This window comes from Pungitius pungitius, chromosome 15, assembly GCF_949316345.1.
Source record: "Pungitius pungitius chromosome 15, fPunPun2.1, whole genome shotgun sequence".
NCBI lineage: Eukaryota > Metazoa > Chordata > Actinopteri > Perciformes > Gasterosteidae > Pungitius > Pungitius pungitius.
In genome coordinates this window covers 14,650,366-14,667,937 of record NC_084914.1, presented here as the reverse complement: position 1 = coordinate 14,667,937, position 17,572 = coordinate 14,650,366, and the positions used below count along the sequence as shown (strand labels likewise).

The following is a 17,572-nucleotide window of genomic DNA, read 5'->3' as shown; positions in this document are numbered from 1 at the left end:
TCGTAGTGCAGGGTTCAGGATGCATGTGGCCATAGTTGAACCCCTAATCGATGCTGATGTGTGTGAGCAGAGCCTCTGACCTGATCAGTATTCCAGTGAGTGTTTGTTTTCTCTTGGCTCGTCCTTGTTTACACGGGAACACCGCTCGTACTCAAAGGTTTCCGAACACGCCTCTTGTGAATCAGATTATCAGAACGTGATTTGATGAACAATTCATCTTTGATCATTTTTTTTAAAGCAAAAATGACACTAATTCAGTGGTTACAACTTCTTTTGGACTTTGAAAATTCTAGTCAGACAGAACAACACATCTGAAGACGTCATGAGTATTTTCTTTCCCGAAATGACTAATCAATGAAGCGGTTTCCAGCCATTTCTGCATCTTTCTGCTACGGACAATTTGTCCATTTTCACTTCTACAACTAAACAATCCAATCGTCTTTCAAATGACTACAATGATGACAATTGTCTTCCAACTAAATGCAACAATGCAATAGTCCTCCAGGTGAAGCTGTGCGGAAGACCTCCACCCTGTGGACGCTGTTATTCTCTCACACAGGTCCTTCTGCTGTCGTAAGAAGAAGAAACCAGTGAAAACTTAACAAGTTGGTGTTATTAGCGGCATCTGTGCGTCTTTAATTAGAGTTAAATGACCCAACATAATGGGATAATTAGTTATCAAAATAAGCCCCTCCTTAGCCAGCTGCTACCACGATCATGCAATTATATTTACACGGCCCTCATACGCCGGTTACAGCAACATATGTGTTTGTGTGTTGTGGAAGGGGGACTTCTCTACTGGAATTTCCTGTTACTTATCGGCCGATATCAATACGTCTGCGGTATCTCAAGCCAATATATGCTAATACATGCAGGTAGATTCAGTCGGGTCAAAACCACAGAGTGAATCTAGACACTTAAACTAAGTGGGTAAACAGACTCATGTGGACCAAACAACGTCTTAGTTACCGATCGCTGCAAAAGTAACGGAGAAAGTGCAACGGTGCCTCTTCAACAATGATCAGTCTGTTCTGAGTCCGTCAACATGGTCAACTGTTTGCTGGGGGCACTTGTTTTCATTGCCCTTGGTACTTCCTCTGAGCACACTGAATAGGGCGGGTATATGGTAATGATTCCTTTATTGGATCCCCTGTGAGATTCTAATCCTCTGAATTGATAGACAAATGAATGGCGTCCTGTCTGCATTGCTTGTCTCGTGTTAAACATATCTGGAGGGCCTCTACTCAAGCGGCAGCGGCCATTGTCCCCGGCTACCAAACATCCATTAGGCCGGGCGCCAGGTGCATGTCAACTTCGCTCGCACCACATCCCATTGGGGGAAATTGCCGTTCTGATGAATGAGTGACGTGTTTATTGATCCCTCCTTAGCGCCGCCATGGCGGATGCACTTTTAACTTTTCTTTCCCTACCTGCCTAACTCCATCACTTTTTTTTTTGAGCCATATGAGGGCAAAGTGGGGTGGGGGTGCTTGAATTTGTGAGGGTGTAACTATGCGAACATGTCGCAGAAGGAGGGCTTTGGCTCTGCCTGGCCTTTCGGTGTAACACGTTAGAAGGGAGGACTCGAGGGGGGGGGGGCATTGGCAATGTCGGGGTGTAGAGACGGACAAGGATTTGGAAGAGTCAAGTGCTGCTGAAAGGGAAGTTGTTGGTGGTCTGCAGAGTTGCAGCAGCTGCCTCTGAAAACAAACGGAAGAAATGAGAGGCACAGAAAGAGTGGTGTTGGGGGGGTGGTGGTGGGGGGGGGGGGGGGGCATGGGGTCTGGTGGAAGTCTCCTCACTTGTGGGCTCCTCGCTTTAATCTGTTGGGAGAAGCAATAAGAGGTGGAGGGGGGGAGAGCTTGGCCATTACCCATGGGTGCTCCAGACCTCCCCCCGCTTTACTCCGGCAAGCTTAACTAGAAGTTCAAACCCCCCCACCTCCCCATTGCTTCTCCTCTCTCCCGCTTACTTGCTCTGTATTCAGCCTAGGTGCTGGAGTGACAACGAGCCATTCATTGTGGAGGTAGAGGGGAAAAAGACTGTGGATCTCTCCTGTGTTTTTTTTTTTAGGGGAGGTGGGAAAGGGGGAGGGGGGAGCGGTTGAAGGCAAAGGATTGGGAGGGAGAGGGGGCACATATTCCTGAAATGGTGAAATACGACCGAAAAAGAAAAGAAAAACGTGGCAGAACATGAAAGTAAAAGAGCGAAAGGAGAGAGAGCGAGAGAGCAAGAGAGGGAGGGCTGAGTAAAAAAGTATGAGCGCAAAAGAGGGAGGGAGTGGAGGCAGAGCTGGATTCACAGAAGGAAGGGACGGGGGAGAGGGAAGAGGGAACGGGGTACCATGCCGAATGAGCAAGAGAGGCAGAGAGGAAGCAGAGCTCCATCAAATGAAATGAGGTGAACGTAATTCAGGCATTAATCAAGCAAAAGGGCAAAAGGGAGGTTGTACGCTCTCCCGCTCTCTTTCTCTCTCTTCTCTCTCTCTCTCGCTCTCTCTCGCCCGCACGCCACGGAACTGAGAGGCAAGGTGTGAATGAAGGAGCCCACAGTGGCCAGCAGAGAAGCACCACTGGGTCACAGCATCAAATCATGTCCGAGTCGAACACCACTGCCGCTTCCACCGCGGACCAGGTCAGTCCAAGCTGTCATATTGTGTGTTGATTTGTCTCCCACTGTCCCCTCTCCTATGTCTCCATTGGCATCAGAGGTGAGCACGCCGGCGTTTTTTTTCTTCTTTATTATTTGCGCCTCATGCCGGCTCGTGCGGCAGGAAACGACAGTAGACTTCTCTGGGACGGGAAACCTGAACGCGTCCCAGGTTCCGGTCAGACGTGCATTATCTTTAGATCCCGAATCGGAAGTAGTTAGAGCGAGTTTCTAAGAGCAACCCAGTGAGTGTGTGTTTCTTGGACTATCAAAGCAACGATTGTTTCGCCCAGAGCTGCCTGGACAACGGTACAGGGTCCTGAAAGAATTGAATTCATCAAGACGAGCTATTGTCTACGCCGCCTTATTTTTCGGTGATCATTCAGGGGGTCTGTGACGACTCAATACCCCCCGCACCACGCGAGGAGGGGGACGCAGCTCTTTAAAAACCTGACCACGTGTGGCGGCCCCTGAAAAGTTTTTATAAGTAATTGCAGTGGGAAGTCCGGGGCAGCGCCGTGAGAGACGGAGTTTGGTAAGGAAGTGGGATGGTCCGCCCGCGTGTGTGTGAAAGAGAGTGACCGAGTAGAAAAGCAGTGTCCAGGAGAAACGGCCCGATATTTATACCCCCCCCCACCCAACCCTCCCCCAAAGCACCTCAATACCGCACATCCATCCTTCTCTCGGCTTTTAGTGTGTGTGCGTGTGTGTTTTTTTATTTTTTCCATCAGTCGACGAAGCGATTACATCGTCTGATCTGTTTGAGATGAGACGTGAGAATAGAGACAATAGAGTGCGGTTGGCTGGCTTTGTTAAACAAACGCTTCTCTCCTGTTTTGCCTGTTTCCGACACGAGTGTCGAGGCTGAGTGCTGTGGTTTTGTAGTCAAGCACGTTACCACGCACACACACACACACACCCACACGCAAGCTTAGCCACAAAAGAGCCACGGAAAATGCTCACACAGAAGAATTCCGGGATGGGTTGTAGGTAGAAGGTGTGTGTGTGTGTGTGTGTGTGTGTGTGTGTCTGTCTGTCTGTGTGTACACTGCTGACAGTCCACATGTTAATCCGTTGATTTTGGTCCAGGTACTTTTCTACTTGAGATAAATTGGTCTGAGGGAGGCACACACGCTGATTGTGGACGTTTCGGATTTGTTAACACACACACACACACACACAGTATTTTTCCCCAAAAGCTTTGATTGACAGCCCTGTGCGGACACAATTACATAATTACAGGCAGGGGATTCTATAATCATTGAGTGTGAATCCATGGCGCTTCTCGGTAAACTTAACAGAAGCGTGGTCTGCCCCGTCATCTCTTGTCTATGTTTAAAGTGTTTATCTTTAATGTCATAAATGACAAGACAAGATGCTGCAGCTGAACCCGATATGGCTCTGTCACTCACATCGGGAGACTCCCTGTAGGACGGGGAGTTTGGAAGAATTTGGGGGAGGGTCTGTGCTCATCAGCCAGAGTGTTTTTCTACTTGTATGAAGCACTTTGACACACAAAGTGCTTCATATAACATTGACACACAAGACCTGAGGCGCTCATTTGTTTTGTTATGAATCCAGGTGTGTCACCAGATCACATGATGTAGATCTGAAAGCGCTCTGAAAGTTTGATTATCCATAATCAAACTATGCGGTTTGAAAACCGATTCCAGTGTATTTCCCTCTGATGAGAACACCTGTTTAGGTTGTACTCTAAACAATAAAACTCATTGGGCTTTGAGGAGTTTATTTGTTCATTTACTTTTATTCCCTTTGGCCTTCCCCAACATAATGACCGCTTATCCACCAGCAACAAAAATTGCTTCACACGATTTCTACTTAGGAATAGACACATCTTTTACAACTTGTGGGATTCAATAAAAATGTAGTTATGTTTATTGATCTATAACGCCTCTGAAAAAAAGAACAAACCTCTGAAAACGTTTGGTAAGCTTGGATTATTACAAATAAAAAGAAACTGTCTCTTTAAGTTGCTTTGCTGCTCTGCTCCTTTTTAATTAGGAACCTTTGGAAGCAATTGTAACACTTCTAGTTATTCTCACAGGAAAAAGGATTTTGGTTGATTTTTGATTGGTCATTAAACTTAACTCAATAATCATCATAATAATCTGGTCTATAATAATATAGATAATTTAATTTTCTTTATAAAATATTACATAATATTAAAAAAAATTAATGACCAAATATTGCTATTTAGAATTTAGAAAATGAATGAAGAAATTTGATCTAAAAAAGCGAGTTCAGCTCAAAGTCATGGTCCCGGTGATCTCTTCTGTGATTACTCGGTTAACATCTTTCATCCTCTCAGCGGTAGAGTGACCTCACGGTGTTGGACAATAGTGTGTGTGTGTGTGTGTGTGTCTGTGTGTGTGTGCGCGCGCGTGTGCGTGTGCTTCACCAGTAATTGGAGTAATAAGGAGTTCTGATTGATCGGGGAATTGCTAAGTGAGTGCTGGTGATTGCCTTTGACATCCTTTTTACTGAAAGAAAAGATCAGATTAAATATCCTATCCACATCAATATAAGTCATTGCTTTGATTCATTATGTCGATTCATCATTTCGTTATTTTATCATTGTATGTGAGTAAGTTGAACTTGCGGTGCCTTTGACACGCATTTGTACATCCTGAGACTTTTCAGCTGGATGGTAAACTACTTTTTGCTTTCTATTTTGGAATCGTAGTCAATACTATTCGAACGGTAAACAAACAGTCTTAACAGACTAACCCAAATGATTGCTTTGTTCATAAGCTTTTCGGGATCATCAGGTGCCCCACCAAGAGGCTTATGAGGCTGGTTGTGTTGAAAGGTACAAATTCTTCCACTGTAGAGCGCTGCAAGCTCCCACACGTACCTTTCACTCTATGTCTCCATGTAGAAACAACAAACAAAGTCTGCTGTGCAGGCTGTCACACTGGCATGACTGACTGACCTTTATTATTACGGCAGTATTATAAAAAAATACATACATATACACACATACACACACACGTCATCCGGAAACTTAATGAGATGAAATTGACTATGAAACTTCCATGTATGTCTAATATAATGTGTGGGTAGCAGCTAATATGCAGTTCAGTACATTACATCTAGTGTAGGAAGCCAGCAGGGGCCAACACACAACACACACACACACACACACATACACACACACTGCCCATCTGGGGGCAGGTGTTGCAGTTTATGGAGCGGAAGTGCAAAGTAGCAGAGTTTACTCACTGCACCGAGGCTCAGCAAGCAAGGGAACAGACACATGTGGAAAAGAGAGGCCAAAATACATTGTGTGTGTGTGTGTGTACGTGTGTGCGCGTGCGCAGCCTTTGTCCATCTCCCTGTGGTGGCTCTAACCTTCGGTCTCCCTCTGACTTCACTAAGTCAAGCTTCCGGGCTCACAGCTGCCATGCAGAAACACACAGTTGTACAACGCAACACACAGCCAACTGAGTCCACATGCATGGCTGGGTGCACGGACGGACGCAGGCGTAACTGATAAGTAAGAACTGTCGTATAATGGCTGATTGGCCAGCGTGAGTGGACCAGCTGGGTGTCTGACTGGAGGGAAATGCCAATGATGGACGTGCATGTGTGCCACGTTAGCCGTCAGCGTTGTGAAGATGGAGAAGCTGCTTATTGCTATGGTAGAAAGTTACGGTAGAACTATCAGTTTGAATCATTTTAACTTTGTTTTTGAGTAGTTCTTTTTTTATAGTCTTCATGATATGGCTCTTTAATAGTAAAATACCCATTATCTGAGCTGCACTGGTTCAGAACTATTTGCTGCTGAAATTGGGGAGAAAATACCTCCTGATAGTTTACAGATACATTGAAAACTAAACAAGAAATTTAATGTGAACCAAATGAGAAGATCAATACCACTCCCATATTTGTCTGTTCAGTATAAGGCTAAAGTAGTAGTTTAGTTTTAGTTTAGCTTAGCCTAGCTTAGTCGACAAAACAACAACCAGCCTCTAAAGCTTACTAAATAAAACTATTTATCAAATAATAATAATTGTGTTGGTTAGTGGCTCACAAACAACCTAATGCCATGAAAGACATGCACAGAGATCTAGTGAAAGTGCTAGTGACCTTTTTTATAATATTGAGGCATGGAAAATTTGCATTGAAAATCAGAGTCTGGCAAGGTCTGCTCTATATCCTTGTGTTCTTTGTGGTATTTAAGTACACAGGATTATGTCTTTTACTTTTTTAAACAAAAACCCCCAGATATTTTCTCATTTGACAGCTCAATTCAACCGAGAGCGTTTCATGTCACTGCTTGGCTTTTGAAGTTCAAAGGCCAATTAACATTGTTTTTGCACAACAGGATGGTAATTTGTACATCCAAACCCATGGACACACAAAATATGTCTCCAGTCACACAGTACCGTGGTAGAATTACGCCATCAGATAAACAACATAAATAGACTGCTTCTTGTACACATCAGGTGAACAAGAACCTTTTCTGCTTTCTAAATACAAAGTAACTAAAGGATTCAAGTGAAATCAGAAACTGTGGAGGCACATGGCTCAGAATGTGCTGCTTCTCCCCACGGGGCACTAAAAGAACGATGGCAATTTAACAGCTGGGGTCAGGAAGGAAAGGAGAGGCACTATTTGACTGGGGTCACAGGGGTTCTGACCTTTAGTGGGGTCAACAGTGAGCACTTGTTTTAACTCGTAATGAGAGACTGTCGATTCTCCATTTCTCAAGTTTGTTGTCAGTCTTGTTCTGGTTGAAAGGATATAATAGATGGAATTTTGAGGATCTAAAAGTTTGAGGATCTGATTCTATTATAAATAGGGCTGTCAAAAATAGCGCGTTAACGGCGTTAATTAGCTGTTTGTTGTTAATTACGTCAATTTTTTTGACGCATTTCACGCATGCGCAGTGTGACAAATTATTCAGGTCCGGAAAGAAGCTCTTCTTCTAGGGAATGCACTTCATCCTATACAACACATTACTGCCACCTGCAGGCATACGTCAGGCCGTCAGGTTCAGCAAGTCGTTTGCGCCAGAGACCCGCACCCCCCCCCCCCTCCCCCTCCCCCTCCCCCCGGTTCTCGCGCAGCGGAACAGAGAAGAAGAAAAGCTCCGCCCAGCAGAGCTTTGCTAAGAAAAATAAATAAAGAGCAGCGCTGAGATAGAGGAAAGACCATCGGAGAGACCCGTAATACTGTTCTGAAACATGCGGAGGAAGAGAAGCCAATGCGATGTAATTCCTCCCAGGTATGGGGATATTTCACACTGAAATGGGGGTGGTAGCGGATTTCTTTGCAGCGCCAGTCGTTCTAATCGCCGCGCTTGACTTTAAGGTGTAACCTTTATTATTGTTCGGTCTGAAACGGCGCGCCCAGTGACGGGTGGTGCAGCAATATTGTTGTTCGGGTGGAAATCGGGAGAAAGGTCGGTCCGGGAGATTTTCGGGAGGGGCTTTGAAACATCGGGAGGGTTGACATGTCTGGTCATGTCTGGTCATCGCAGGAGCACAAACTCACAGCAGAGTGGGATAAACTGCAGAGGCTCGAGACCCTTCTAGAGCCATGCAGGGAAATCAGTCTAACTTATCAAATAACATTGATTTGATTATTTTCTGGAATGAATTAAAAAATCAAATATCAATAACATGTATTTATGTAAAAAATAATAATTATGATAATAATAATGATAATTATGTATCTGTGTCCTGTTATTTATCTTTATTATGCATTTCAGAAAGAAAAAATTGTTAGGATTCAGGTGATTAATCATGATTAATCCACTGAAAATTCTGATTAATTTGATTAAAATTTTTAATCATTTGACAGCCCTAATTATAAACTATTTGTGCATGTAATAAATAATAGCATAGTAGCATGTACAGGGGGTGACTTAGTGATTAATAGCCCAGTTAGAGTTACCCTCCGTGTTGGAGAATGTTAAGGTCACAGCGAAGGTGAACTTCCTGAAGCCTTCAGTGGCAGAACTCTCCAACCTGAAGCCTTGGGCCATTAGGATTGGGATTGACATGGATAGAGTTCATATTCCTGTAGGAGCGGGCTTGTGTTTCCTGGCTTATGCTGCGTTCACTCCAAATGCAAAGCCATTTTTGCATTGCGTTACTCGCGGGGCCATTTGTGATTATTTGCATCATTGGCCTGCTGTTTGTTTAGTCTTTGCCACGAGTAGCAAGGGAATAACTTTTAAATGACCTGTTTTCTATATAGCAAGAAGGCAGAATGTCAGTGACAGGGGATCGCAACGGCTCAGTGTACTTTAGTGTTTGCGTTATTCGTCTAATAGCATTGACATTTTATGAAATCTATTCAGGCAGAATATGAGCTACGCGTTTTGATTTGCTTAATCAGAGCCAAATGTAAAACATACCAATAATACAGCAAAACGAAGGAAAACAACAGCTGTGATTGATGTTTACTTCCAAATCAACCCATTTGGGATCCCGCACCGCAATGGCACACGGTAACCAGCTGGTGCCTCTGTGAAAAGGCAGGAAACCAGTCCAGGGTACTGGAAGTTATTGATATGAACTTAACCCAAATGTCTGCACAGTTTATTCTTGTTGTGCCGCTGCCAAGAGTCAAAAGGCTGCTCTGTAAACTGTCTTCTTGACCAATTGGCCTCCATATTTGAGGCAGAATCAGAAAGTTAGACCCACATAAGTATCTGCAAATCACAGAAATACAAGTTATTAAATTGAAAACGTTCCGCCATAAGTAGCAGTGAATGTTTTTTGTTTTATTTGAAATATTCCTGTTATGTTTGGCCCGTTGCTTGGTCTCAAATTGTGTAGGAGACAAAGCTAATATTCGAGAGGATAACTGATTTATGATGGATAGTACGTGATCATCTTTTGCATTGAGTGTGGTTGTGCTCATTAATGAGGGAATGTAGATTTAGGATTGGGACTGTTGGGGTTGTAGATTGTAGATCGTGATTGGCTTATTCACACGTTTGTTGCCAGTATTGATTTTGTTGCATCAAATTGGATGTGCTTTCCAATATGTTCAATGTTGGTAATATTTTGGGCAGAGCCTCCGTGATGTTGTATCTGCAGTTTATCTGATCTTAGAAGTGGTAAGTTTCTTTTAAATTTCTGGGGTTCTTTTACTTCGGATGAAAGCTGACCTCCTGTCAGGGCTGAAAACAACTTCCTTTTACACATGTTGTTTATCTGGAGACACCACGATACGCAGTTAGACATTGTAAATTCCTCTGTGGTAAATATTCAAGGTCAAAGTTGAAGAATCAGATTTGCAGTTTGCATTAAACATTTCAAACTTTAATTTTTTCTTTTCCAAAAAGATATAAAGGGGGTCAAATTTTGTATTCCTTTATTGCATATGCATATAGCATCTATATAGCATCATTTATCACCTTCGTAACCTTCACATGGATTTATTGGTATTAAAATGAGATATAAGAAATACCGCTGTTAACGAGTTAACGTTGTGTTATGTTTGAGATCCTTCAATTGTATTTTGTAGCATAACTGACTTTTTTGCCATAAAACTATTGATTATGAAAAATACAGGAAAAGACACAATTATCTAAATATAACTTGACAATTTTACTTTAGTTGTTATTTTTGTCCAAACCAACAATGTACAACATATTCAGTTTTAGTATACATGTATTTTGGAGTTACCATCAAATCAAAGAAATACAATAAGAAAATCAATTCACATATCCATGAAATAGTTGAAAATAATAGCTAGCTTGTTTGTTTCTAAAGTTGAATCCGATATTGACTGATGGTTTCATCCTCGCAATAAACACTTTCACTCGCCGCTGCCCGGCTGATATCGATGAAGCGCTGCAGCTTGAATCCAGCATTCACGCACTGCTCGCACTTCTGGCCTGATCGGATGCCATTGCTGTGTCTATGCTTGTGTTTGCGCACAGTGGTGTGTGTGTGTGTGTGGGTGCGGGGGGCGGAGAGGCATACAGGTGAACAGCTTGCGAGGGCCAACGGCCCCGCAGGCCAGCCTCGCGCATCACTTCAGCCGTACCCGATGAAGGCCCACGCACAAATGAACTTGTTAAACAAATGAGTGAACAGGCCAAAGGGGGGTGGTATGGAGGAAGGGGGGGGCGGCTGCAGTGGCTCCAGCTAGCCCTGCCTGTTTGTCTGTCTGCCTTCTCCCATCGCTCTGCCCCCCCCCCGCCCTCACGCTGTCTTACCTCACATCGCTCTTAGTACGCGTCCCCGTCTTCTCTGTCGCGCTGTAGTCCCATTGTCTTCATGATTCAAGATGAGCAGCCCTATTCCTGATTTGGATGTGGGGGGGTTGTCGTCCTGCGCTCGCAGACAATGGCAGATTGGCCCTCTGGGAAGCAGTGGCAGTGGCGATTGAGGAAATCTGTGGTTCGTCTTTGCCAAAAAGATCTCAGATTATCATCGGAACGCATGCACACGTGCATCTAAGTACACACAAAACTCATTGCACACAAAGAAACACAGGGACGTGTACACACCCTTGGTTTCCCACATCAAATGCATCGCCTTCCCCCTCTCTCCTTTGCCCCCAGCCACACCTGGTCCGTCCTTTGCACTTCTTGACCCCCCCCCACCCACCTCCCACCTTTTTTTCTCAAAGATATTCCCACAACCAGCCCACTTCATCGTCCCTCCCCCAAGGAAAGGTATTTGAGGATTCCAGCCTGCTGAGGGTCTGTGCTATTTAAGTGTTGGAGATCGACGAGTTGGTCGGTCACCGTTCTATTGGGACTTTTTGCTGCTCACCATGGAGAATGTTGTCAAGGTAAGGAGTGAGATGCTGGGGGGTAGGGGGGGGGGTTTAAAGGTGGAGGTAGTGCGGTGACTGCAACGTCCCAGACGTACCAGGCTACGTGGTTAAAAATGTTGGACATAAAACCCCGATTAGGCTTTTTACAAACCTGACACATCAATGTCCTATTGGAGAGAAGGCAGGTTGTTTTTCTGGTAAAATCTTAAGGGGAAATCTCACAAAGGTGATATTGAGATTATTTGACGGGCATCTTCTTTTGTATTTGTGCATCTGAGTTACAAACTGTCCATCTGAATGACTTGCAGGGCTCATGTTTTTAATTGCAATCGCTGCCAAACATGTAGAACTATAAGTGAATACTGTATAAAACTACAATGCGAAACTCAACGCAAGATAAAAAAGTTGGAAACAGAGTTAGCAAACGTGTTAATGCAGAGAGACAGAAGACGCTAAATAGTTTTGAATGTGGCCTGCGTTTATGCATCTCTAATCTCCAGAGCGTTGGGTAATTGAATCTCAATGCGTTATGAGGGCAACTCTGGGGGAAGGGGGGGGGGGGGGGGGGGGAATTTGCATCTGTTGGTAGAGCTTTCAAGTTGTGACCACTTAGTGCTCCCTCTGAAGGCGGGGCCTCAGTGCCAGATGAGGGATGAGGTGTCCAAGTTCACACTTAGGCAACCTCAGAAAATTCTCCCAGACGTTTGAAATAAGCTTCAGTTGGTCCTCAGATGAAGGAGTTTGTATCAAGTGCACAAAGGGCAAAATCTGTGCTTCTTGGACGTCCACGACTATAATGCATTATTACACAGCTTTATTGAATACTTGTTTTTGATTATTCAAATAAATTACTCCGCGGTCTGTTGACAGTTTCCATGAATAATTACATGAATGATTGCTATTTGTTTGTATTAAAATTTGAAAGCAGAAAAATCAATCAAATCATTACTTATTTGATATTGTGTCAAATGGTGAGGCGTGTAATAATATAATATAATATAATAATATTGGGAGTGTTCTTTGACGGTGAGCAGGTTGTCTGTTTTAATACAATTCTATTTTTATATTTTGCGTTATAAAGAATTTAAAAAAGCAATGGCAAATGTAATGTAATACTGTGATCATTGCAATACAAAATAACAATAAGTGCAATTTTTATAATACTTATAATGTATTTATTTTTGCATGTTTAACGTATTATATTTTACTTAATTATTCATAATTATGCATAATAATCCTGTAGTGATACAGTGATTTAAGCAGATAATATTGCATTATTAGTATGTTCATAAGCATTGTGGACAAAGGTTTAAAGTGTTTCCAGTGTGAACTGGAGTCTCAATGCACAGAGTGATGTAACTTGTGAGTGACCACTCACTCCTGGGCGGCCTTCTATCCCACCCTTCATCTGACAAGGCTCGACTTTCTCTCCTCCTCCTCCTCCTCCTCCTCCTCCTGCTCCTGACAACCCCATCCATTGGTCTTAATTAATCAGCCGTGGAGGGGGGGTTATTCAGCCCCTTCCCAATGGGATCCTTGGGTATGTGGCCCCAACAGTAGCAGGTTGAGAAGCCACGTTCTACGCCGCCTTTAGGCCCATTACTCTCACCTCACAGCCCACTCATAAAGACGGCTTTGAGCGGCCTGTTTTTGGGGGGGATCCGGTGGGCTTTTTGTCCCATAATAGCCGAGTGGATTCAGTCACTGCAGACAGACATGTTTACTAAACCTCCCGTAGGTGGAGCCGGGGAGATTACGTGTGCCACATTGAATAACCGAGGCCTGGTCATTGGCTGGGGAAAAGGTATGTAAAAGTTTTTCCGATCGCATTAATTTGCGTGATTGGGATTTGAATATAAAGAAAGGAGACTGAGCCAAACTGCATGCAGGACACGGCACTGCCATGAATCACTGGGTGCCTCCGCCTTGACATGGGGCTTCTTGTGGGAAGGAGTACGTTGTGTGTTCAGCCCAATTTAGCCGGTTGGACAAAGTTGTTTTTCACATGCCGATGTCCTTTGCTTTTAAACCATTGCACTACGTCTTGTTGTCAAGAGTAATTCTCTTAACCTGAAGTGCATCGTGTGCTCTCTTGAAAGTATACAGGAAATATTTTTCACCAAACACAGCTTTTATTTTGTGCATTGACTTCTAACTGATTCCGACACATTGAAGACAGCTGTTCCTCTGCACACACCTTTAACCTTTTGTTGTTTATTGTCAAGAGGCCCTCTTGTCTGTTACCAGAGTAGTAAACATATCTCAAACTGTTCTTATTTTCATTCATACCTCTGGCAGTGGCACATAAATTGTATTTTCAATGGGTTGGGATCAAATTGCTGGAGCTGCGAGTGGAGCTGCTTGTGTGAATACAAATGAGTCCCTGACCGCATTTAAGGTCAACTTTGAATTGTGCGGATAGTAATAGCTGACTGGCGTCTATATTTCAGCGGACGTATCAAATGCTGTTGAGTCTTGAAAATAATATTGACTGTGTCTCATCTCGAAACCTGTACGGACACACAATGATCTGACCCTTCAGTTAAGTGTTCGGACAGATTTCTGCCGTCCCGGAGAGACATTTCCTGGTACCCAATGTCAACACATTCTTATTTGCCATTTCATATTGCCAAGAGCAGTAATGGTGCAGTAAACAGTGCTTACCCCCCGAGTAAGCACTGTTTACTCATCTGTTTACTCTATAACATACACTCACCGGCCACTTTATTAGGTACACCTGTCCAACTGCTCGTTAACACTTAATTTCTAAGCAGCCAATCACATGGCGGCAACTCAGTGCATTTAGGCATGTAGACATTGTCAAGACAATCTCCTGCAGTTCAAACCGAGCATCAGTATGGGAAAGAAAGGTGATTTGAGTGACTTTGAACGTGGCATGATTGTTGGTGCCAGAAGGGCTGGTCTGAGTATTTCAGAAACTGCTAATCTACTGGGATTTTCACGCACAACCATCTCTAGGGTTTACAGAGAATGGTCCGAAAAAGAAAAAACATCCAGTGAGCGGCAGTTCTGTGGGCGGAAATGCCTTGTTGATGCCAGAGGTCAGAGGAGAATGGCCAGACTGGTTCGAGCTGATAGAAGGGCAACAGTGACTCAAATAACCACCCGTTACAACCAAGGTGGGCATAAGAGCATCTCTGAACGCACAGTACGTCGAACTTTGAGGCAGATGGGATACAGCAGCAGAAGACCACACCGGGTGCCACTCCTTTCAGCTAAGAACAGGAAACTGAGGCTACAATTTGCACAAGCTCATCGAAATTGGACAATAGAAGATTGGAAAAACGTTGCCTGGTCTGATGAGTCTCGATTTCTGCTGCGACATTCGGATGGTAGGGTCAGAATTTGGCGTCTACAACATGAAAGCATGGATCCATCCTGCCTTGTATCAACGGTTGAGGCTGGTGGTGGTGGTGTCATGGTGTGGGGAATATTTTCTTGGCACTCTTTGGGCCCCTTGGTACCAATTGAGCGTCGTTGCAACGCCACAGCCTACCTGAGTATTGTTGCTGACCATGTCCATCCCTTTATGACCACAATGTACCCAACTTCTGATGGCTACTTTCAGCAGGATAATGCGCCATGTCATAAAGCTGGAATCATCTCAGACTGGTTTCTTGAACATGACAATGAGTTGCTGTACTCAAAAGGCCTCCACAATCACCAGATCTCAATCCAATAGAGCATCTTTGGGATGTGGTGGAACGGGAGATTCGCATCATGGATGTGCAGCCGACAAATCTGCGGCAACTGTGTGATGCCATCATGTCAATATGGACCAAACTCCCTGAGGAATGCTTCCAGCACCTTGTTGAATCTATGCCACGAAGAATTGAGGCAGTTCTGAAGGCAAAAGGGGGTCCAACCCGTTACTAGCATGGGGTACCTAATAAAGTGGCCGGTGAGTGTATAATATATGGTTTTTCAATGTGAGCACCATTAGCCGTTAAGAGTCTTTGAGAGGACATCAAAATGTCTTAAATCTTATATTTAGCATGTTTTTGTCATCCTAGTTTATTTTTAAGCTGTCATTAACATGGTTGACATATTAGAAACGGCAACAGCCATTGATAGTGCAATTCCCCCCCCACACACACACACACTCCTGAGAGAGGAGTAGAGCAGGGAGCTGCCAGTAAAGTGCCAACGCTCCGTAGGAGATGCCACTAAGTAGAATTCTTTCAGACCGCAATTGACACACAATGTCAGCAATTGCAAAATATTAACATTCATATTATGCAGGCCAGATTATCAGGCCTTCACGGAGCTGTGCGCTCTGCTCTGGGCCTGCGTGTTGCAACGCACCTTTTTTAAAGCTCAGATAATGACTCATGTAGTGTGCGAGAGATGCAGATAACACAGAGAAGTTGCTCAAATGTGCTTGAATATTATATTGCGCTGAGATTTCATACTTCATGCTGTCAACGTTAGTTTGTGGTTTAGGGTTCCTGCTAGCAACAGGGCTGACCTGTATTGCAAATAGGACAACTTCACATGAATAACTTTCATATGTTATAAAAATCCCAGAAATAAAACTGCATTTTCAACACGTACCTTTCATTCATTCTGGGTTTAACATTATTAAACCTTTAGTTGTGTGTGTATTGGCTGGAATGTTCAAATCTAGAGTGGATGACATCATAGTGTAAATGAGCTGTTAAATTAACTTAAAACTGCTTCCATTTTCACTCTATGCTTAACTTCATCCACGTCCAGTGGGGTTGTAAGGGATGTGCATTTCAATACATAACATCAACAAAACGGAAGGAAGCAGACAGAGTCCATATTTAGGGCAATGTAGACGTCACAGCGTGGGTACCCTGCGTTTCCACGAGTGTAACCCAACCAAACTCTCAGCAGTGCAAATGTCTACAGTTTTAACAGAAAGGTTTGTGTTGCAAAGATGACTTTTAGAGGACAAATATAAACCCACTACTCTCAAACTATGTTAACAGAAAACTAGTCATGCTCTGGAACTTTGTCGTCATGACGTGGAATTTATCTACAAATTATGTAGAAGCCGACATGTCTCTATGTATTTCAAAATGTTCTAGTTCTCGCCACACTCCACTAGACGGTGTCTCTTACAGACATAACCTGACATTGTCAAGAGAATTTGAAAGATTCATGCTGTGTAAGGTTGCGATTCTTGTCCCAAATACGGCACACTTCATTCAGTGATTGAAACAAATATTCTTAACATATAGAGGCGAGTATAGAACAGACATTGAACGCTCCGAGCGAGCTGTGCTGTGGTAAACATTTTCCTTGGCATGAAACGGAAAATAATCAAACTAGTGCATGAACCCTAGTAGTCTATTTTATTCATGCAATATAAAGTCAGTACAGTAGCGCACCACCAGCAAAGCAGACAGTTGCGCGCCGCTGTGGTTTTTAACCACTATTCGAATATATATATATATTCAAATATAGAATATTCATTGACAGCTCTAGTTCTATCCGATAACGCCATTATTGTAACCAGCAATAATAGTTGATGTGATTTGCGAGGCGTCAGTCAGACAACTTTCTATCATTAGCACGTTAGCCTACGTTAGATAGCCTAACGTTCTTTCAGCGCACCAACGGCACACGTTATCATCCACGCAACTCTTACTCTTAAAAGTTTTTGAACACAGCCAGTATCTCCACTGTACAGTGGCCATGCCCATCTCCCACTCATGTCAGCTCAAAACTGATACATTGAGCTTATCTCCAACAATGAGCTGTCAGTTCGTTAATGACTAGCAGCTTGTTAGTGATATCAATAATATATTCACCCCAGTAATATCAAAACTTACCTGAGTGCATGTAGTCCTTGTGCTCAAATGCAGTAGTGTGGCCTCAATGGTCCTGCTGTAGTGAAGTTGCCCAACTGGCGCTTTTTCATGGACCCCGAAATCCGCGAATAATCAAGGTGATGGTGTACTCTTGTGTTGACATGCATCCATCCTACTCTCACTGCTGTAAAAAGTTGGTCTACTGTATATAAATAAACTTGGTATTAAAATGAACATGGCTTTACCAAGTAATCAATGTGTTCGGTAATGACAAAGACGTTCAAAAACAACAGAACCTTTTATGTTGATGTGTTTCCAACCACCTTCATCCAGGGTCCAGCTGAGCTAGGCCT

At 43.6% G+C, this 17,572-nt stretch overlaps 1 protein-coding gene across 2 annotated transcripts in view; it reads left to right on the top strand.

The window, feature by feature from the left end:
* The window catches only part of slc6a9 (solute carrier family 6 member 9), a 47,254-nt gene that overhangs the window by 12,491 nt on the left and 17,191 nt on the right, over nucleotides 1–17,572 (top strand). The window contains exon 1 of one of the 2 annotated variants that reach the window (XM_037459479.2): nucleotides 2,062–2,634. The exons of the other annotated variant lie outside the window; for it this stretch is intronic. Within the exon in view, the coding sequence (XP_037315376.2) occupies nucleotides 2,593–2,634 (42 nt within the window). The 5' untranslated portion in view covers nucleotides 2,062–2,592. Of the gene's footprint in view, nucleotides 1–2,061; nucleotides 2,635–17,572 lie in introns of those variants that run through there. 2 annotated transcript variants of the gene reach the window in all.